General features: G+C 44.2%; 1 protein-coding gene across 1 annotated transcript in view; it reads right to left on the bottom strand.

Moving 5' to 3' along the window:
• The window catches only part of LOC110527422 (voltage-gated inwardly rectifying potassium channel KCNH7), a 71652-nt gene that overhangs the window by 4078 nt on the left and 43926 nt on the right, over positions 1-23648 (bottom strand). Inside the window, exons 6-15 of the mRNA XM_090240319.1 lie at positions 21145-21570; positions 15692-15930; positions 15239-15399; positions 14810-15009; positions 11848-12100; positions 5884-6089; positions 5648-5747; positions 4398-4694; positions 1695-1854; positions 19-217 (exon numbers count right to left, since the gene is read on the bottom strand). Coding sequence (XP_090096445.1) covers positions 19-217; positions 1695-1854; positions 4398-4694; positions 5648-5747; positions 5884-6089; positions 11848-12100; positions 14810-15009; positions 15239-15399; positions 15692-15930; positions 21145-21570 — 2241 coding nt within the window. The remainder of the gene's footprint in view (positions 1-18; positions 218-1694; positions 1855-4397; positions 4695-5647; positions 5748-5883; positions 6090-11847; positions 12101-14809; positions 15010-15238; positions 15400-15691; positions 15931-21144; positions 21571-23648) is intronic.

Below are 23648 nucleotides of genomic sequence, written 5' to 3'. Positions count from 1 at the left end.
TTGGCTGGTTCAGTATACCTGAGCCAGTGGTGAAGCAGGGTTGAGGCTGTGTTGAGGCTCTGAGATCCTGATGGCAGAAACAGGCTGCACCCTGATGGCAGGCCTCTGGTACTTTGGGCTGGAGGTGACGATGCTGTAGGCTGGGGGAACCACGGTGCACTGCCTTTGCAGCAGCTGGAGGATGGCCTTGATGTCTGACGTCATCTGGAACTCCAGCCTGGATGGTGGGTGGGGGGAGTCAGGGAGACAGCATAAGGGGTGGGTCCTAGCTTGCGATCCACATGCGTCACTCACATTTTTAAAATAAATCTGCCACTTACGTCAATGCGTGATTTATGTAAAAATCTGAGCACCTTAAAATAGGTCCTCAGTGTATTAGCTATGTATTAGCTTAAGCTACTGTAGGTTTCGTTTTATGCATGTGTCTGGGGTTGTATTGGGAGAGCGCAGTCAGTAATACTCAATGCAAACAGTAGAGGGAACCCCAACCCATACAATTCAGAGAAGACACGAACGCTGCAAACCTGTCCAAAAGCACATCTTTATCTGTTTCAGATCTTTCCACCCCAAACAAAATGTCATCACAATTTATTTTTATGTGGACTTCTCTATTTTGTGAATGATAATTTCTTGATTTTTCTCCATTTTTGCTTACAACACCTTCAAGGTTTCGAAAAGCTAATGTTGAAATATATCACTTTAATGGATTTATTTCCAATGACAAACACACAGACCTGTGTACTGTATCTAGAAACGGCACACCCATACTGCCTTCAGAGCACTGCGGACAGAGAACAAGCCAGTGTTTGTCACAGTTGCTGTTGAGCTGTAAGACAATCTGAGCCTATCAACACCCCCGGCAGGCGTGCTCCAGCTAGATGAGGCAGGGTAGTGTGGCCGCCATGTCTGTTGAGTGGCCAGGCGTCTGCCCATTACCTCCCTAAAGCAGGAGAAATGAGAGCGACGTACGCCTGCAAAGAGCCTGAGGTGGCCAGTCTGTAACCGCCACTTCCAGTGGAAGAAGGGATATGGAGAGGGAAGATACAGTAGAGAGAGAGAAAAAAAGTGAAAGAGAGCATAGGCTATATATAGATGGAACGTATATATATATATATATATATATATATATAGAGAGAGAGAGAGAGAGAGAGAGAGAGAGAGAGGCAGAGAGAGAGTGAGAGAGATAAATAAAAAGAGAAAGAGTCGGACTGACTCAGAGGCCTCCTCCCACTTTTTGGCTGATGTGACCCCTCCCTCTGTCTGCTGTTGCCCCGCACCATCTCCCAACCCTCCCCTCCAAACTCTGCCGTGACGTCTGCTGTCTTTGTGTTGCGACTGCGTCTCACGGGCGTCAGCTAAAAATAGGCGATGCTGTCTGCTGTCTGTAGCAGCTGGATCCCTTCCACGCAGAACGTATGCAGAAGTCGACTCTGTGTTATATAGTGAGCCTTACTTTACAAGCAATGCTTTACCGTGGACCGTGGATGCGTACGGTAAAACCAGTTGTATTCTGATGGCTGTTGTACTGGAAAAACCTTGCTGTGGAGCTAGTCTATAGTGCAGTGGGATGTAGTGATAGTTGGGCTAGGGTTATTTGAAGACGGTGTAGTCTGTTTACCACCAGAACGGCTTGGTTAAAGTTGTGTTTTTTTTTAATGGCGAATTACGATCAGAATTTCGCATCTCCCCTTCACCTGTTTAGATGCTCTTGCAGCAGGTCCAGACGTTGCTCCACCTCTCCGTAGGTGTTGTCCGGCTCACTGTCCTCCTCTCCGACCCCACTTCGGGAGTCCTGGGCCGACTCCTCCAGGACCTCCCTGGGCCGCACGCACCCCCACTCCTCCCCACGCAGGTCTAGACACACACATGCACAAACGCATTTATATACCATTATATATGCAACTAAATCACAGCACCAATCATTTCCCACAGAACATTGAATCCTTTTTAGTTAGGTATGATCCTTTGCCAACAATATTGTCTGATGACCGTAGTGGCTTGAGAAGGTACAGAGTACTAACCACCAACACTGACTATATAGCGGTCCCTCATCCATACCAGTCCTGTCAAAGGCTACCATTTAATTGATCAATGGGTACATTGGGCCCACTGTATAACCAGCAGTTATAGCATCAATCACTCTCTCCCTCACATTGCTACCTGGTTGTTAGAAACTATAATAGCAGCACTGTGTCCAGAATCATTTCCCCCTCAGGCACAAAAAAAGTTGGTCTAGTCTTTTACAGCTACTGAGTGGGTGTCGATAGGAATAGTACACACCTGATAGATGTCTACCACTGTGTTAAATCGCTATAATGCCAACAATGTTCTTCAGTCCTGGTACTGTGGACCCACAGGGGTGCACCGTTTTGTTCTAGCCCAGCACTAGCAAAGCTGATATAGAAAGAAATACCACAATCATCCAGCCCTTGATTCTTAAAGCAGGTATGTTAGTGCAGGGCTAGAAGTAAAACCTGCACCTTTGTTGGTTTAAATTCCAGTCCTTGGGTACCCCAAAAGGTTGCACATGTTTGTTGTAGCCCAGCAGTAAAAAAAAACAATTCAACTAACCAACAGCTAGATATGTAGATGTGTTACTGCTGGCCTAGAACAAATATGTACTCTAACCTTAACCCAGTGCAAGGCTAGAGAAACATTGGGTTGTAACTAGAAACCTCAGCCACAATGTCAACAATGGCTATGTCGTAAAAATTCATGAAAACCAAAATGTTCTTTTTGGTCTTCATTTAAGGTTAATGTTAGGCATTAGGGTTAGCAGTGTGGTTAGGGTCAAGGTTAGGTTTAAAATCAGATTTTAAGTGGAGAAATTGTAGAAGGGTAGGCAGGGTGTATGAATTTGTGGCTGTGGTGACTAGTGATGACCGAAGCACTGCACTAGACTCAGTGATTGAGTTGATCATGCTTGGAAGATAGCTTTTACAGAAATGAAAGATGTCAAGAACAGAAGCTACCATTTATTTTGCCTCCATGCTGGGGTGATTACAGGAATCAATATCCAGCAGGCAACACTGCCTGCCTCCTACTCAAACCAGGAATCATCATCATCCGCTTAAGAACTGAATTACAGCATATTACTCTCAAATCACCACATGCTGACAGGAATGTTCATCACGGAGCGCAATACTCTGGAGACGCAAATAGAAACGTGTAATTTCATTTTTCCAATTGTTATTGTTACAGTGGCCATGTGCATATCGAGGCAGTTTTAATAATTTTTACCACATTGATGTTAACATATTACCAAAGTAGTTGAGGATTTTACAAAGAAAGTAGTTATGTTAGGGATAATTATTTGTGAAAGTCGTGTTTGGGGGAGTAGAGGAAGTGTGTGTGTCTCTCTGTGTGTGTGTGTCATAGGTGTGTAGGGCTGATAAACAAAGCATAAACAAACAAGCTAAGCTCATGATCTCTTTCACAAGCTGGTCACCGTATATCATGCCATCTTTAATGCCAACCAGGCATCAACAAGGTAATGAGCTGGCATCTGGTGGCAAATTGGCGAGGGATAAAACATGAACAGGATTTTCCAACAAACCTGTAAGAGTGCCAGGTCTGAAATTAACCTATGGCCTGTAAGAAGCCAGCCTCACCAGTCCTTCTGTCTTCTTCTTACTCACTGGGAAAAAATGGTCTGGGATCAGTGCTAGGATTTACCATGTAGGGCCTGAGGTTTTCCTGACCATGTTTCCTAACCAGGGAAAACTCCTGGCCACAGGAGCTTAATTCTATTTTCATAGCTAGTTTACCTCCTGTTTTGCTTGGTTTTAGATGACGCCTTAACACTGTGCTAGAACAGCACAACAATAGATACTGTGTCAGTCGAAGCACTCTGCTTTAATATTAGCATTGATGCATTTTCTACCACTGAATAACAGTATATATACAGTAAATGAAAACATCTAACAGAGTGTGTTCGAAACCCTGCATTTCCAGACCAATGACCCTGGTTGGTTGTCGGATATAAATAATCCTCTTATAATGGTAGTTGCCGTGGCGATGAGCCCTAATCCTTGTTTGGATTTTTAATATGTGTGACATCCTGCTCCAGTGGCCCAGGGTCATTTCCTTTATCCAAATTAATTACAGACAGTTACTCAATATTCTGTAGAAAAGGGCTTGAAAGGACATGTCTTGTCGTGTGACCATTGGTTGTTTTGGGCCCTCTGGCTTCGGTGTTGTGCTACCCATACACTCACTGAAGGTTATTTCTGGTATGGACATTTTACCAGGTCGTTGTTGCAAGATAAAATGAGTTATTTTGATCTTTTAATGGTTATGGAGCTCATTTGAATTGGTGGGTCAGCTTTTGGTCTTGCCAAAATGGCCTAGCCATTAAAAGCATTGTTGTAGGGATCTTTAGAGGCTTCTAACTGTACCTTTATAAGACTGGCTCCTCTCCACATTGTCTCCTCCCCCTGACGCGTCCGGAACAACGTCCCCCAGCCCAAGTCCCAAGGTGTGGTCCCTCACCAAGGGGTAACCCTGCCCCCCCGAGCACAGAGGCCTCTGCTCCTCCCCCTCCCCTCCCTCCTCCTCCTCTTCTTCCTCTTCCCTCTCCTCCTCCGAGTCTCTCCTCTCCTCCAACACGGTGGCTACAGCCTGGGAGGAGGGGTAGAGCTGCCTCTCCCGCTCACCACCATCGCAGAACATCGACGTTTCTTTGATCTGGGTCCCTGTGGGGAAGGAGGAGGGCAATCAGGATGAGTGTGTCTGTGCGTGCGTGTGGGCATGCATGCATGTGTGTGCATCCATGCATGTCTGTGTGTGTGTGTGTGTGCGTGCATTTGAGTGTGAGTGAGTGTGTGTTGGAGGAACACTGGGTTCTTTGTTACAGACAGCTCCTCTGGGAGGCAGCAGCTCGGCAGATCAAACAATAGGAAGGTGTCGTGCTCTAAACGGTCCCCACCAGATCTGCTGCTGCCTCAGAGCCTTGCTGCCGTAAAGATCCTCTATATATTTCATTGTGTGCTTGCAACTTTGCCTTTACAGAAGCAGAGGAAAGGTGACAGAGAGGGAAACTGTCAGTAAATGTGAAGGAAAATAAGTACAGGAGAGATAACATCCAATGGCATGCATTGAAGGATATGATATGGCTGAAAATGTAGAACATTTGACTTTAAATGTGGTATAATCTGTCTGAATTAGACAAAAACACATTTGGACAATCTGCAGTACAGGTCAACATGACATGGTGGGAGAGGGGTTTATTTTAGGAGATGGAACTGTATTCTGAAAAACCGTAACCATGGTGACCACTTTAATTAGTTTGAATGGATACCAAACTGTTGAGTGGTGTGTTGCAACAATGCCTCCCAACTTACAGAGCTCTTAGAAGCCAAATTAAAACTTTTCCCTTTGTATGAATACAGTCTTCTCACACTTGGAGACACTTTCATGAAGGCAGGTATCCTAGCGGTTAGAAGGGAAAGGTCGCTGGTTCGAATCCCAGAGCCAACTAGGTGGGGAATATTCTCTCTCTCGATGTGCCCTTGAGCAAGGCACTTAACCCTAATTGCTCTGGATAAGAGCGTCTCCTAAATAACTAAAATGCATGATATTGTATAAAACAGGCTGGCTCAGTTGAACTGTTTGAAAAAGAGTTGTCATAAAAACCACCTCAACTCACCTGCGGAAGATGTCCTCTTGTTAGTGAGCCTTCTTCTGCATTTGATGTCATCCCCATCAGAATCACTGGGGGAGGGGTAGACTGACTCTGCATTCTGAGGCTGCAAACAAGAAAATACACCCCTTACAATTGTATCTGTACTGCCTACCGGTCGCATGGTCCATCCATCCACCCACCAATCCATCCATCCTTCTGTCCTTCCATATGTGTCTGTCTGTCAGTCCTTCTGTATTTACCTTGCCGCTCTCGTCTCGGAGGTTAAAGGTCAGCTCCAGGTTGCTGAGGAAGTAGTCGGCGAACTCGGGGTACATGTCAAGCACCTCCAGGATCTCCTCCCTCTGGATGGTGTGCAGGTCACAGTAGCTGAGCGCCCGCACGTCCGCGTTGGCCTTCCCCGGCTTGGCGTACAGGTGGATCATCTCCCCAAAGATGTCATTCTTCCCTGGAAGAGAGAGAGAATGAGGAGAGAGGGGGAGAAAATGAGAGGGAGGGAGGAGAGAGGGAGAGAGGAGGGGAGGTAGAGAGATGAAAGGGAGAGGGAGGTAGGGAAGGGAGAATGGGAGTGGGTAGAGAGATAAAGGGGGAGAGGTAAATGGAAGGGAGAGAGGGAGAGAAAGAAAGATAAAGGTTTGATAAACATGGTGAAATATAACATGCACATAATGACACACATGCCTTGACCCACAAACAGCTGAACCACCTGGTGTATTTCCCATAATGCAGCTCAGCTGTCTTTTGAGGTCATCTAACAGTGCATTTGGAAAGTATTCAGACCCCTTTTCCACATTTTGTTACGTTACAACCTTATTCTAAAATATATATTTTTTATCACATCAATCTACACACAATACCCCATAATGACAAAGCGAAAACAGGTTTATCGAAATTTTAGCAATTGTGTTAAAAAAAAAAAAACAGAAACCCTTTGCTATTAGACGTGAAATCAAGCTCAGGTCCATCCTGTTTCCATTGATCATTCTTGAGATGTTTCTACAACTTGGAGTCCACCTCTGGTAAATTCAATCGATTGGACATGATTTGGAAAGGCACACACCTGTCTGTATAAGGTCCCACAGTTAACAGTGCATGTCAGAGCAAAAACCAAGCCATGAGGTTGAAGGAATTGTCCGTAGAGCTCTGAGACAGGATTGTGTCCAGGTACAGATCTGGGGAAGGATACCAAAACATTTCTGCAGCATTGAAAGTGCCCAAGAACACAGTGGCCTCCATCATTCTTAAATGGAAGAAGTTTGGAACCACCAAGACTCTTCCTAGAGCTGACTGCCCAGCCAAACTGAGCAATCGGGGAAAAGGGCCTTGGTCAGGGAAGTGATCAAGAACCCGATGGTCACTCTGACAGAGCTCTAGAGTTCCTCTGTGGAGATGGGAGAACCTTCCAGAAGGACAACCATCTCTGCAGCACTCCACCAATCAGGGCTTTATGGTAGAGTGTCCAGACAGAAGCCACTCCTCAGTAAAAGGCACATGACAGCCTGCTTGGAGTTTGCCTAAAGGCATCTAAAGGACTCTCAGACCATGAGAAACAAGATTCTCTGGCCTGATGAATCCAAGATTGAACTCTTTGGACTGAATACCAAGCGTCACGTCTGGAGGAAACCAGGCACCGCTCATCATCTGGCCAATACCATCCCGACGATGAAGCATGGTGATGGCAATATCATATTGTGGGGATGTTTTTCAGCGGCAGGGACTGGGAGACTAGTTAGAATCGAGGGAAAGATGAATGGAGCAAAGTACAGAGAGATCCTTGATGAAAACCTGGTCCAGAGTGCTCAGGACCTCAGACTGGGGCGAAGGTTCACCTTCCAACAGGACAACAAACCTAAGCACACAGCCAAGACAATGCAGGAGTGGCTTCGAGACAAGTCTCTGAATGTCCTTGAGTTACCTGGACTTGAACCCGATCGAACATTTCTGGAGAGACATGAAAATAGCTGTGCAGCGATGCTCCCCATCAAACCCGACAGAGCTTGAGAGGATCTGCAGAAAAGAACGGGAGAAACTCCCCAAATACAGTTGTGCCAAGCATGTAGCGTCATGCCCAAGAAGACTCAAGGCTGTAATCGCTGCCAAAGGTGCTTCAACAAAGTAGTGAGTAAAGGGTCTGAATACTTATGTAAATGTGATGTTTTGTAACGTGTGCGCTGGGAGTCGGGAAGCAAGTTCAGGGAGTGAATAATTTCATCAATAAATTAAACACCATTCAAAACAAGAAACACAAACAACACACAGACATGAAACTGAAACAGGAACAATAACACCTGGGGAAGGATCCAAAGGGAGGGACATAAATTGGGCAGGTATTCAAGGAGGTGATGGAGTCCAGGTGATTGTCATTAGGTGCTGACGCGCGTGACAGGTGTGCGCAATAATAAGCAGCCTGGTGACCTAGAGGCCGGAGAGGGAGCACACGTGACATGTTTCAGTTTTTATGTTTTAAAGACACGAGCAAAAATGTACAAGAACGTGTTTATACTTTGTCGTTATGGGGCATTTTGTAGATTAATGACGTGAAGGAAACAGGAAACCACACACTGCTCTTGATACTATCACCAATCTTTAATAAGCTTACGTATCGGCCACAGGGCCTTCGTCAGAGCTCTGGTGTAAGCTTATTAAAGATCGGTGATACTATCAAGAGCAGTGTGTGGTTTCCTGTTTCCTTCATCTTGTTCAGTTGTTGCCATGCACCTGCAAATTAGATTGCTCAGATGTGCGAGTGCCTTTTGGATTTTGTAGATGAATGACCATCCATTTTAGAATAAGGCTGTAATGTAACAAAATGTAGGAAGAGTGAAGGCGTCTGAATAATTTCCAAATGCACTGTTAAATGTATACCTGTCCTTCTGCCACTTCCTTATAGGACAACAGGGAGGTAGTGTGAATGTCTATAGGGCTGTGTCTATATGACAACAGGGAGACAGTGTGAATGTCTATAGGGCTGTGTCTATATGACAACAGGGAGACAGTGTGAATGTCTATAGGGCTGTGTCTATATGACAACAGGGAGACAGTGTGAATGTCTATAGGGCTGTGACTATATGACAACAGGGAGGTAGTGTGAATGTCTATAGGGCTGTGACTATATGACAACAGGGAGGTAGTGTGAATGTCTATAGGGCTGTGACTATATGACAACAGGGAGGTAGTGTGAATGTCTATAGGGCTGTGTCTATATGACAACAGGGAGACAGTGTGAATGTCTATAGGGCTGTGACTATATGACAACAGGGAGGCAGTGTGAATGTCTATAGGGCTGTGACTATATGACAACATGGAGACAGTGTTGTCATATAGTCAGCCCTATAGTGTGACTGTTTATAGGGCTGTGTCTATAGGACAACAGGGAGGTAGTGTGAATGTCTATAGGGCTGTGACTATATGACAACAGGGAGACAGTGTGAATGTCTATAGGGCTGTGACTATATGACAACAGGAAGGTAGTGTGAATGTCTATAGGGCTGTGACTATATGACAACAGGGAGACAGTGTGAATGTCTATAGGGCTGTGACTATATGACAACATGGACACAGTGTGAATGTCTATAGGGCTGTGACTATATGACAACAGGGAGACAGTGTGAATGTCTATAGGGCTGTGACTATATGACAACATGGACACAGTGTGAATGTCTATAGGGCTGTGACTATATGACAACAGGGAGACAGTGTGAATGTCTATAGGGCTGTGACTATATGACAACAGGAAGGTAGTGTGAATGTCTATAGGGCTGTGACTATATGACAACAGGGAGGTAGTGTGAATGTCTATAGGGCTGTGACTATATGACAACAGGGAGACAGTGTGAATGTCTATAGGGCTGTGACTATATGACAACAGGAAGGTAGTGTGAATGTCTATAGGGCTGACTATATGACAACAGGGAGACAGTGTGAATGTCTATAGGGCTGTGTCTATATGACAACAGGGAGGCAGTGTAAATGTCTATAGGGCTGTGACTATATGACAACAGGGAGGTAGTGTGAATGTCTATAGGGCTGTGACTATATGACAACAGGGAGACAGTGTGAATGTCTATAGGGCTGTGACTATATGACAACAGGGAGACAGTGTGAATGTCTATAGGGCTGTGACTATATGACAACAGGGAGGTAGTGTGAATGTCTATAGGGCTTTGTCTATATGACAACAGGGAGACAGTGTGAATGTCTATAGGGCTGACCTGGAATGACCGAGAGGCTCAGTTATATCATTATTTCACGCAGGACTTCCCTTTGCGCAGACCTGTCAGTTTACAGTGTTGGTATGGTAGTGATATCCTGTCCTGTCACCTCCAGAGATACCAACATGTGTGTGTGTGTGTGTGTGTGTGTGTGTGTGTGTGTGTGTGTGTGTGTGTGTGTGTGTGTGTGTGTGTGTGTGTGTGTGTGTGTGTGTGTGTGTGTGTGTGTACGTGCCCCACAGCATGCCCTGGCTCTTGGCCTAGATCTCCATGGTCAAATGAACGAATACGGCTTTGTACAAACCTTGGCCGGCGTTAAGGTGAGAGTAAGGACAAGCACCTAGTCTTTCCTCTGCTCAGTTCACCATTTTAACTTCAAAAGCTCGATGCAACATCTATTTTACAGATACAATTAATTGTTTATTGCTCTCTGTCGATTACACACTAATTGCAATTACTAACTCACAATAGAATTTGCATAGAAATACTTGACTAGCATTTGTGTCCTTATTAACCCATCTCATTCAACACACCTGTGGTTTTTCCCCTGCTCAGCTGTTGCATGTGTCAACCAATGGTTCCCTGCCATGTCATCAACTGTAACGTCAGCCATCAGATTGCTATAACATACTGTATAATGTGGTTAACTGATGCACAAAATACTTATCCAGGAGTTGTAAGATCTGGCATGCATCAGCAATGTCTGAGCAGGGGAACACGACCGCCGTCTTCCCATGACCCTATTGTGTCGCTGCGTTTTGCTGAAGCTCATTGGCTGAGTGAGAAATGAGCAGTTTATACAATGCTTAGCCTGTAACACTTGCTTGGCGCTGGGCTGACGCCGAGAAAGAGAGAGAGAGAGAAAAACGGAGAGAGAGAGAGATAAAGGAGATGGGAAAGAAGGAAGGAGAGATGAAGGGGAGATTTACTCTGATTACATCCCAGGGATGTCAATATCTCCTGCGAGCAGCGACTGCTAACCCCACCAACACTCCATCACCCTCAGCAGGCAATTAGATAGCATAATACATGATCCAATAAACCACCCTACGTTCCCCTCTCTCCCTCCACCCACTCTCTACTCTCTCTCTCTCTCTGTCTCTCTCCCGCCCCACCTCTCCCCTCCCCCCTCTCTCTCTCTCTCTCCCCCCATCTCGCCCCCCACTCTTTATCTTCCCCTCTATCGCTCTCTCCTTTATCCTCTACCCCTCTCTCTCTTCTCCCAGCTATAAAACCCTCCAATAGAGCGCTATTGTCTATCACAGTTTGTTCTTGGAGGGAGCCATGAGAATCTGTGCTCATTAGAGATGTCAGCTGCTCACCCAGGCATAGCAGAACAGTGAGACTAGCCTCTAATAAACAGTACACAGAGGGTATACAGACACACACAGAGAGGCAAGAGACACACACACACACTTTGATGAAGAGTGCAGCACTGGGACACCTGAACTGTACTGTGTTACTATTCATTTCCAGTACCGCTTGAACTGTTTAGAGACAAAAACAGTGTTTGAAAGTGTGCCTGCGGTGCTGCTGTTCTAAGCCTGTTTCTCTTCCAAACATCCTGATTAAGCTGACCTTCAGGCAGAGGGAAATCATTAGAAGTGTTTGAGTAGTGTGAACATCCAGTAAGGAAGTATTCACACAGCCATAGGTATGCACACAGCCATAGGTATTCACACAGCCACATCTCCAGGATGTCAATTTACTGGAGAACAGCACACCTTCCACAGCCCGACATGAATACAAAGACAAGTTATTGTTGCAGTAACTAGTGAGTCGCATATATTTTGGTTCGGGACTTTTTTACAAAGCACAAAATACCTCTGAAGTGTCAAATGGATGTAAACAATGAAACTTGGTTTTAATTGCAACCTTTCATCCGGTTGTTCTTGTGAAAGAGAATGTGTATTCAATAACCTACCAGGTTAAATAAAGATATATTAATAAACAATGTGAAACAATAAACAACGTCCACATTTGAGTAGCGCATACCCAAAATGGCCACCACAATGTCTTCCTTGAGGATTTCGATGGACCCCCGGGACAAGAAGTAGAGGGCAGTAAGCACGTCTCCACAGTGGACTAGTGTGTCGCCCGGTGGGGAGTGCGTGGTCTTGAACCTCATGGCCAGGGCCCTCAGGCAGCCCTTAGTAGCCCCTTGGAATGCCTTGCAGCCCTGGAGCAGACTCGCGTTGAGGTGGAGGCAGATATCAGCCTGGAGACACTCTGGGAAACCCTTTAGGACCTGGGGGCGTGAAAAGACAGGCCACAGCAATAGGAGAATGGTCAGATAGGACTGGGACGGAAGCGTTTATGGTGTTATCAGAGGTCTGCTGTCAAACTAACTTGAGACGTCTTTGGGTGTGGGTTTGGTTTGAGTTTGTGAGTCAGATTTGGTTTGGAATCCAGTGGGTTGATACAATTGCCAAATGTGTTTTGGGTCTTCTTCTCAAAATCTAAATACTGCATTGTCACATGTGACTGTTTGAGGGGGTATTTTTATGGCATCTTTCCATAGTTTTTAATCAGAGTACTAGCAGTTGGGGGTAAACAGATGGATATCCAACACTGCTGTACAATACACAACAAACTAGGAAAACATGGAAACAAACATGGAAACACGCCTTCCCTTTGATAAAATAAATAAATAATTGGCACAAGTGTGCTCATGAGGGAACTTTCTATCTTAGTGGGGTATCATTAGTGTCTGTGATTCAGATTTATTATAAAAATGAATAAATAAAATACTTACCTCAAACCTGAATTAACCTGTCATGTCATTTAGAGTTTAAGGATCAGAGTGACAAAAGTATTTCAACTATTTCAATTACTACATGCTTAAATGCAAATAGTATCACTGGAAAAAATGTCACCTAAATGATTCAGTGACATTAATGCCCTCAACTGGAAAACAAGTCATTCGCCTGGGACTGAACACCACACAGGGTCAAAGGTTACAGGTTAAAGGTCATGAGATGACTGTAAACAGAGGATCAAATCTTGAACTGTGAAATCACAGAGGACCAGAGTGCAAGGGAAGGCTTCAAACACACAAAAGGGGAAAATTAAACAATAAAACATACTTACTCTATATCACATACAAAACAATGACCTTATTAACAAAAAACTAATCTGGACAAATCTACATTTCTTGAAAAAGAGAGGCTATTTTTCAATAGTTGGGGATTAAAATCATAGCAGAAGATTTTGGAAAGGAGAGATTGAACAACATTTGGCAAGTGCAGGTGCAATATCGCTGGACATGTGTGCCAAGCCTCCCACATGGAGGGAAACCTGGCAGTGCCAGGCTGTCTGTGCCTCTAACTGCCATATAAAATTATGTGATTGTGTTTGAACACACAGATTTCATGCAAACGGTGACCTTGTGGCAAGCCACATGCAAGTCAATCTGTGATGGACAATATGGGCTGCTAGAAGCACTGAGGGTTATACTACTGGCTGACATGCAATAGGGAAGTCAGTATGTACACTGAGTGTACAAAACATTAAGAACACCTGCTTTTTCCAGGTGAAAGCCATGATCCCTTATTGATGTCACATGTTAAATCCACTTCAATCAGTGTAGATGAATGGGACGAGACAGGTTAAAGAAGGATTTTTAAGCCTTGAGACAATTGAGATATGGATTGTGTATGTGTGCCATTCAGAGGGTGAATGGGCAAGACTAAATATTTAAGCGCCTTTGAACGGGGTAATGTAGTAGGTACCAGGCGCACCTGTTTGAGTGTGACAAGAACTGCAACACTGCTGGGTTTTCACGCTCAACAATTTCCCATGTGTATCAAGAATAGCCCACCACCCAAAGGACATCCAGCCAACTTGACACAACTATCGGAAGCATTGGAGTCAACATGGGCCAGTATCCCTGTGGAAAGCTTTCGACACCTTGTAGAGTCCATGTGCTGACGAATTGAGGCTGTTCTGAGGGCAAAAGGGGGGTTGCAACTCAGTATTAGGAAGGTGTTCTTAATGTTTTCTATACTCAGTGTACAAGGCATGATCTAGAGAGGGCTACAGTATTTAAAAGTAACTGGGGAGCATGCCTTCAAATTATCATGATTTTTTCCTAGACTATAAAGACAAAGTTATGGATTTTAATAAATGTATTCTTTGATTTTCGTCTTGGTCAACGATTTACTACACTATGCCTTTTTTTTTTTAAAACAACACGTTTCTTTGAACACAGTACCTCCTGCTCTTACCAGAGTGATGAAGTCATTCCATTTGACATGAGGCAGACAAGGAAAAGACACATTTAAATAAGTACAGTTAACATCACCAGGGGAAAAGCCGGTTTACATACAGTATCCATGGCTTTCATTCTAGAGTTTAGAATCCTAATCAAGATCATAATAATGTCATATAACCATGTCGCTAAGGGAATGGTAAGAACCGTCATGGAGACAAGGTTGTTTAAGGTCAGAAAAAAACATTGAACAGCTTCACCGAGAAGCTAAGTACTGTAGGAGAAACACAGCAAGGCAGTAACATAACCGCATCGTCAAACTGTGGGGCTGAACATGAAAAACCTCTCGAAGAACAGCAGCAATCTGAATCATCAATCGGAGACTTAACCATTATCTCTTCCCTTATCCCACCATATGACTAACATTATGTCCCAATATGAGCATTTTTTTTGCCAAAGTCTCACTTGGAAGACTTATTAGCCCCACACACACACACACAAACACGCACACACACACACACACACACACACACACACACACACACACACACACACACACACACACACACACACACACACACACACACACACACACACACACACACACACACACACACACACACACACACACACACACACATACACACACACACACACACACACACACACACAGCCTCCCCTACATCCCCACCCACCCACCCCCACCCTCCTCCCTACACAACCCCCACACACTCCCCCCATTCGCACCATATTCATGTCGATGCCATTGGTGTAGTTCCAGGCGTGTTGGAAGTACTCCTCCAGGCGTTGCCTCAGTGGGTTGGGGATCTGGTGGAAGCGGATGAATTCTTTGACCCGGAGCATCTGCAGGTGGTACCGCGCCGTACCAGAGTACAACCGCTGGATGATGGCCGACACATTACCAAAGATACTGGCGTACATCAGGGCTGCGAGAGGGAGAATCACACCAGACAGGTGATCATCATGTCGTCATCACTGCTAGCAATATTCTAATTTCCCTTAATTAATCAGTAGCTAGGAATATAGTAGTACAATGACTTATTGAGTAGTACTACTTGGCTTTACAGTAATAGTGATTCACTGTAGAAATGTGTATAATGTATTCATTTGTTTGTTCGTTCATTCATTCCATCTGTTTTCAGTCTAAACACTCACAGCCAATCAGCATGACACAGATGGAGAAGATCTTCTCGGAGTTGGTGTTGGGTGAGACGTTGCCAAAGCCCACGCTGGTCAGACTACTGAAGGTAAAATAGAGGGCCGTGACGTATTTGTCCTTGATGGACGGGCCAGAGCTGGGGTCACTGTAGTTGTACCTAGGGGGTGAGACAGTACACTCAGTTCATGGTTCGATACATTTCACTGTATTTTTTCTACAGTATTATCCCAACATAATAATGGGGAAAGTATTTTTTTTTAAATCTGATTTTGTACCAATATTTCTTAGTGTAATTAACAAATCATAAAGTTATTTCCGATCATTCAACTGCATCGTTATTAAAGAGTCATGTGATACAGTAAATAGTATTGGGGTACATTGAGGCACAAGTCCATGGTGCATGTTGTTATGATATTCAGTAATTCAGTATATTTTGGCTTGCCTAGTACCTCTTTCCAATGGACACGCCCAGGTTATCCAGCCAGCCAATCTTGTGCTCCAGATAGGGCTTCTCCACATTGCCGATGGCGTACCAGATGCAGGCCAGCCAATGGGCAATGAGGGCGAAGATGCACATGAGGAGCATAAGGACGGCGGCGCCGTACTCTGAATATCGGTCCAGCTTACGGGCCACGCGAACTAGTCGGAGCAGCCGGGCGGTCTTCAGCAGCCCAATCAGAGTTGTGGTCTGAGGGGACATAGAAGTAAACAGAGCTGTGATTGGCTGGGGGTTTGAGTGTTGCAGTACAGTCCAGGCAAGTTATTTGTTAATTGGATGCACCACAACAGGAAGCAATTTGTTGTTATTAGGGGTAACCTTAAGGTCAGATCAAAGGTTAGGAGTTAGGGTTAAGATAGTACTGTTTACAATCAAGCTTGGCTAAATGACCACGATCCAGTTTCTAATTCCAGTTTCTAAATCACTGAACATGACAGCGTGTCAATGGAAGGGAACTCTGCAAAAAATAGACTGCTGTCTAAACCAGCAGAGAGCAGTGGCAATAATACGAATATAACATAACATATTTCGGTCATTCTAAAATGTTGTTAGGAGGAATGAGGGGAAAGGGGGATTTATCAAGCCTACATGCTACATACTAAGACGACTGCAGAGAAAAATGTGTTTTTAAAGAACAATAAAAAAAGAACATCTAAAAGAACTGAGCTTTTGACAGAGAACGTCCAAGTCTTCCAGCCAGGCAGCATGAAAGCAAACACCACGCCTCTCCTGTCCTCCCACCCCTCCTTCTGTTCAGTTTCATTTAAACAGTCTCGATCCTGGCATCTCTCCATCTCGGTTCCTGCCCAGCTAAATTAACACGGTGACAACAACAACAACAAAAACGACCACGGCCTGCCATGAGATAAGAGCTGATTTATTAGTGTCGCACAGTCTGCAAACAGCATAAGTGAGTCTTAGGGAAATTCTAATAGTTTGTTCCACGTCTCCTCAGGACCAACGATTATAGTAATATCCTGAGGGAAGTCATTACTACTACTGTTTCTTGTCCTCTACAGTCACTCAGCTCTCTGCACCTGTACACGTTTATTTACAGGGTGCTTCTCCCGTTTACACATGAGACTCAATTTGACAGTGACTATGGTTCCTTGTCTCATAGAAGGGGGTCTGATTTATGGCGCAACACTGACTTGACTCTGTCACAGGTGAATGTGCTCTGGTGAGGGACACGGATGCTACTGCTGAGTCTCTGAAAGCTCCATTACAAACCGCCCGGGCCATCCGCCCAGATCTTCCCTCTATATCGCTGCAATCATTTACAGCAGATTTGGTCTACTTTACTCTTAGAAAAAAAGGTGTTATCTAGAACCTAAAAGGGTTCTTTGGCTGTCCCTGTAACGTCTGCTTCCAACTCACACTCTCAAACACGTAGATCCCCTGAATGTAGCTCACTCTCCAGATCTCAATCACCTGAATTCTGATCACCTGTTCACACACCTGTATGTCATTATCACACACTATTTAGTTCAGTCTTTTGCACCCCATCTTTGTGAGGTATTGTTTGTTTTGTGACACACTTCTATTTGGAGCTTTGTTTTTCCCGTAATGTAATCCTCCAGTGTACGATAGTTTCTGCCTGCCTCACTAACGACGCCGTTTGCCTATTCCCTGCCTGTACTGGATTTCCTGTTCTCAACCTATTGCCTGATCTCCCAGACGACGTTATTAGACTTTTCCCTGTCTGTAACTACTTGACTCCTTCTGTGGTCCTTTACAATAAACATCTGCTGTGCCCTGCGCGTGAAACCAGCTCTCTGTCTCAGAAAGTGTTCATTAAAGGCCCCTAAGGAGAATGCTACGAAGAACACTTTTTGGATCCAGGTAGAACCCTTTTGGGTTCCATGAAGAACCCTGGAACCAAAAAAGGTTCTCCTATAGGGACAGCCGAAGAACCCTTTTTTCTAAGGGTGTACTTCTCAACCGGGAAGAGAAATCAGTCTCAGACAGACAGGGCATATCCTAAATCAATCAGAAATTCTTTCTGGGTTTTTAGAATTGGTCCTAACTGTTGATCTTGACTGGAATGTCGGATGTGCAGAGTGAAAAGGGGTGCTTTAGTAGGCTATATTAGTGTATGGTTGATTAAAGTACTTGCTTAAGTCTGCAGTGCTTGTGAGTTGAAGAGTGGAGAGCTAACGCTTCTCCCTAACAACCCTGATGATAAATCCGGGGATGGGGTTTGCTAGTCATCTGTGTTGGCCTGTCCACTCTACACAACCCCTGATAGGCAGACAACATGTGATGGCTTGTGTTCAACCACTGTCTGAAATAGAAGACATAATCCCATAGGCTACTGGCTACAACAGGGTTTTCTAACTACGTTCCTGGGGCCCGATCCCAATTTAGGAATTGATGCCTTTCCTACGCAATCAATCAATCAAATGTGTTTATAAAGCCCTTCTTACATCAGCTGATGTCACAAAGTGCTGTACAGAAACCCAGCCTAAAACCCCAAACAGCAAACGATGCAGGTGTAGAAGCACGGTGGCTAGGAAAAACTCCCTAAAAGGCCAGAACCTAGAAAGAAACCTAGAGAGGAACCAGGCTATGTGGGATGGCCAGTCCTCTTCTGGCTGTGCCGGGTGGAGATTATAACAGAACATGGCCAAGATGTTCAAATGTTCATAAATGACCAGCATGGTCAAATAATAATAATCACAGTGGTTGTCGAGGGTGCAACAGGTCAGTTGTGTCAGTTGGCTTTTCATAGCCAATCACGCACGCCTTTCCTATGCACTCATCAGTATTTGGCATACAGATTTACCTTATTTAGTTGGCTACCTTGCACACTTTGTATACATTTAATTCAACTGCTGAAAACCTTCCCACTTGCTGGCCAACATATTTTCTCGTGGAGTTTTCATTCAATGGGGTTTTCAGTACATGCATCTCTTTAAATAAGGTTTTAATTACAATTGTCAACAGACTCAATAGAATACATTAAGAGAACAGGTTCAGAATATGGGGATCAATGAAAGAAAGCCATCTATGCATATTGTTCTCCATTTCAGCGCCAACTAGATTTAAAAATACTCTTGCAGATTATTTCGGCACATTTTAGGGTTAGGAAAGTATGTATGAATCATACATTTTTTGGGGGGAGAGTCTACGTACTAAATACTGGATATTGATGAATAAGAATACAGTGGTTTGATTCATCCTGAAAGCTGTCATATTCAAATTCAATCCATGAAACATTGGAAGAAGGAAAAAGGAGTTACCTTTTTGTATAAATATAACCTTAATTCTCACTAATCATGGAAACGGTCTAGTCGCTGTGAACCTTGTGCCAGGCTCCAGGTTTAACCGGCTAGTCTGAGTTCCATAATGATTCAAATAGGCTACATGTCCCAAAATATTGTGCAACGTTAGCCAGATATGATCCACTAATGCTAGCGACCCTCAAGAAAATGAATGATGCAAAAATAAATCCATATGGGTAGTATTACTGACTGCGGCTCCTGGTAGTGGCTAATGTTTATCATGATACAAACTAGAAAATAAAACAGAGAAAAGCCTGGGTATATAATCAAAACATTATAAAGCGTATACATCAACTCGGGAGGTCCAGCCCTACAGAAGCCTATAGCTTGGGTCTCCACACTTCATCCATGCAAATTATGAGGGCACACAATAACAATTCTGAATAACGGCACAGCTATTTATATCTTATTTCACTGTGAAAAATATGATTTTCAGTTTTCTTCCATATGGCTGGTTTCACATTCGTCTCCAGGGATCATAAGGAAAAATCATCGGAAAAACAATTGCTATGTGTATTTACGATCCCCTTCTCCAAACGGATTAGTCATTTACTCTTATCAATAGATCCTACCAAGTTGTAAACTACAGTGCACGGAGAACGGTACTATTTCTATCAGAAAGAAATGAAGTAGATGCATTTTCCACTTGGAACCGGTAAATTCGCTAGACCTTATTCATGGTTTCATTGCGCGTCAAATTGGTGGAATTATGAGGGAATTAGGTAAAGTTCAGAATCTGTAGACACACCTCCTCCACACCTTCATTTATTCTAGCTCCACCTCAAACAAATAGTGGGTGAATAGCATGCTATTCTCATGTTTCAATTTAAAGTAAGACTACGCATAGAGAGAAAAAGGCCATAAAAAGGCAATTACGTTGCATTTACGCATGCTCAACTCGGGCATGAATCTGGGTCCTGGAAAACTACTGTCTGGGTATGCAGGCTTTTGTTTCAGCCCCGCACTGACACACCTCGTTCAAATGATCAACAAATTCAATTTGGACGTCCATTTTCTTAATTGGTTGTTGCTGCAGGACCTGCACGTGTTATCATAAAATGTAGCCTCTGCTGCTTATTTCCTGAAAAGTGAGAAACATTATATTACAATGGACACACGCTGTGGCATGGCACCCCTCGTCTGTCTGTTCCTCTTCCTCTTCCTGCCATTCACTGACAAACCCAGACGGAGGGTAACTCTCTGGTACAAGACACCTGATGGTAAATAATGACTCGACAAATCACTGCTCTGACACACCACTGCTCCCTACACATGCTCACTTGTCATCATTTTGCAGGAGACATCTTTTTTTTCTTTCTGGAACATCATGTACCCTCTCCTGTCCTGCTCTGTGATGTGCCAGCAAGGGACACACTTAGCAGTCGCTGCTCGGCTGAGATATTGACATCCTGTGGGTGTAATCAGAGTAGATAAATCGTCCCTCTCTCTTCCTCTTTCCCTCTCATACGCGGGAGCACATCTCTCCCTCTCACTGCAGTTCAACAATCTTTCTTTTAATCTGCATCTTTCTTGCTCTGTCTTTCCCTCTCTCCTTTTCTCGAGTTGAGAACTTGGAAAGCTACTGTTCCACCTGATGGGAGCCAAAAGTAACACAGACAAATCAACAACAACAAACTGCAGTTTAGGACTCAAAGCTATTTGAGAGGCAGACGCCGTTCAACAGTTTTAGGACGCCTGAGGCAATCTGCCATAGCTACAGACTGAGACCCAATCAGATGTGAAAACGAGAGGCGTCTGACTAGCGAAACCTACAGGGGCACCGTCATGTCGACGAGGACCCTGAGGTTGTCTGACGTGTGCCTGTGAGTAAGTGACTAAGCGACTTTAATTCAAACATTTCAGAGAATGAGGGAAAACTAGAGGAGCACCATGTCATCACGACTTGGACCCGAGGCCTAGTGACACGTGTCTGTGAGTAAGCGGCTAAGTGACTAATGCCCGATTCACTCGATTAGGCCGATGCAAATGGCTCTTTCAAGCACTGTTCCCGTAACTATGGTGGACATGTAACCAGGCCAACACAGCACAGTACAGCTCGGTTTGACTCAGTTTCAGCTCGGTTGAGTAGTGTAAAAATAGTCTACGCGTTTGCCCTTACTTCCTCCGAGCCCGAGCCGAAGATGAGCAGATCAAAGGGGATGGCAGCCACCATGTCGATGAGGAACCAGCCCTTGAAATAGTGGATGGCTATCTTCGCCGGGTGGCTGACCACCTCCTCGTTGAGATTCACATAGGTTGTCCTGAAGTTGATCAATATGTCCACGATGAACATGATGTCCACCATGAGGTCGACCACGTTGAGCGGCGAGCACGAGTAGCCGCACTCCCTCCTCTTCTGCTCCTCTAGGTCGTTGAGGAGGAAGGCGGCGGAGTAGGGCGTGAAGATGGCCGTGTAGATGACCAGCAGCAGGATGAGCCAGTCCCACACCGCTTTGAAGGGGCTGTAGTGGAGGATGGTTAACTTGTCCATGCGGGGCGTCTGGAGCTTGTACTCGGGAAGCACATCTGCGCCCAGGGATAGCACCTGAGGAGGAAGGAGGGAGGAGTTAAGAGGAAGTAAAGTGAAGACATTAAGAAAATGGTGGTTTGGATCAATGTATTAGAAGAGCGAATGAATGCTATAGAATCCTAAGGAAATACTTTGAAATTCAAGCTAAATATTGTATAGGGGCCTAGCGCAAAAGCAACAATGCTAATGTTGCATTCAAATATTCTATAACACTATTTAAAACACTATTTAAACTACATATGTGGGCTATTATGGATACATACTGTACATGTATATGGCCTATACTCTATACTGTATATAACATTAATAAGTTCATTATATGGATGAAAATACACAAAGGTTAACGTCATCAGTTTGCCCTTTGTGCTTGGCTGTAGGGAGGATAACTATACATTTATACATTCATATACAGGTTGCTTATCCTCCTCAGGCACTCTATTCATTCTGTATGAGTCGATCACTAGACAATAAACACCGCTGAACTCCCAAGAGGAAATCAGTCACGTGGAAATATTGATGGAAGAACAGTGTCTTAACCACCCGTCCAGAACTACAATACCCATTAGCCACACATACAGTACATACTTCAAGAAGTTCATGTTAGCTTAGTATCTGACAATATCAGCCAGCAAATTGCAAACAAGTAATAAGACGGGAATGTCCTTGTAGGGGGCTTCTATGTAGGAAAAGCACTATTTAAGGAATGTTGAATTGCATCAATATCCCAAATATTCCAGTTGCAGTATGGCCTGTCCCTGGATAACTTTTAATATCAATATCACAGAGCAGATAGTAGTCTCAATGACACTAAGGTGATTATCGTTGTGGGATATAGTCATTCATTCTGCAGCTTGACACTTCAATGCCAGGGAAGACATTTCTGTCTCTGCTTCTCATGGCTGATTATCACTGTGGCGAGAGGGAGGGAGAGGAGGAGAGAGAAAGGTAAAGTGCTTCACCCAAGGGCAGAGAAGTAATTATTGTAGATGGAGAGAAGCGCAAGCTGAAATAGAGCCTTGGAAATGGAATTAGGGCTCCATTTTGGCCGCCTTCACCATAGAACTAGAATTACTAGAATGGGAATTCCCATTCAAGTCGATGCTCCATGATGGTCCATCATAATTATTTCCAATTATTTCCTCCATCAGCTAGGCCTACTCCTAGTCGCACCCTGGCAGGGATCGCCTCGGCAACCCCTGTGTTTGAGTGGGATGAAGGGCGGCGGGCTTAAGTGATTATAATGAAATTGGTTATTAGATGTCTTCTGTCCCCTCCCCTGTGTGATTACAGGTCAATAGAACAACCCTCCACTCTATCACACCCTTTAAAGCAAATCACCAAATAAAGGGCAGAGAGAGAAAAAAGCTTTTCATTATTCATGTCCAGCTACAGTAGTTATCTTCATTAAAAGTTTTGGTAAGTAGGCTACAGGCAGTTTTATTTATTTCATCAAACTGCCCTTTGCTCAAAGTGGAAAAGAATCAAAAGACAGTGATTGTCACGAGAAACCTCTTTTTGAACGAACGTGCTGTTTTGTGACTCTTGATGACATACCACCTAAATCAGGCAGAATCACATACCATGTGGATAGATTAGTCAATGTGGCCTACTGGGCTGCTGCATTCGTAATGAGTTGGTAAAAGGAGTACCTAATCTCTGATTCAATGTCAGACGTTTCTAGGCCTATATGATCCTGTTAATCAATTTTGGGTTGGGTGATCTGATCCGATATCTGTGGTTAGTGGCAACATCTAATTTGAGCCATACGGTTACATAGATAAACTGTCTCTGAGCCTGCTGGCAAGCTCAGGGAGGAGTCAATTTGCAGAATGAGAGCTCAGTTGAGCACGTCGTTCCCCCTGATCTGTTACTAAATAAATTATTCAGACGTAATCATTTGATGCACCTAGTGTGGATTCAAAGGAACTCTCTCATCTGGAATAACGGTATGCAAATGAGTGGTCTGTTCATTTCACCCTCTCACGTTATTTGTTTGTATTGTTGGAGTATTTAGAATACTGGAGTGTCATTTCGTGTCTTGGCCAGTGCTGTTTTGTCATGTGACCCACAACATGTATTGTTGACAATAAATA

Source organism: Oncorhynchus mykiss, chromosome 7 (genome assembly GCF_057628025.1).
Source record: "Oncorhynchus mykiss isolate SJ-2025 chromosome 7, ASM5762802v1, whole genome shotgun sequence".
Taxonomy (NCBI): domain Eukaryota; kingdom Metazoa; phylum Chordata; class Actinopteri; order Salmoniformes; family Salmonidae; genus Oncorhynchus; species Oncorhynchus mykiss.
This window is presented reverse-complemented; position numbering and strand designations above follow the sequence as displayed.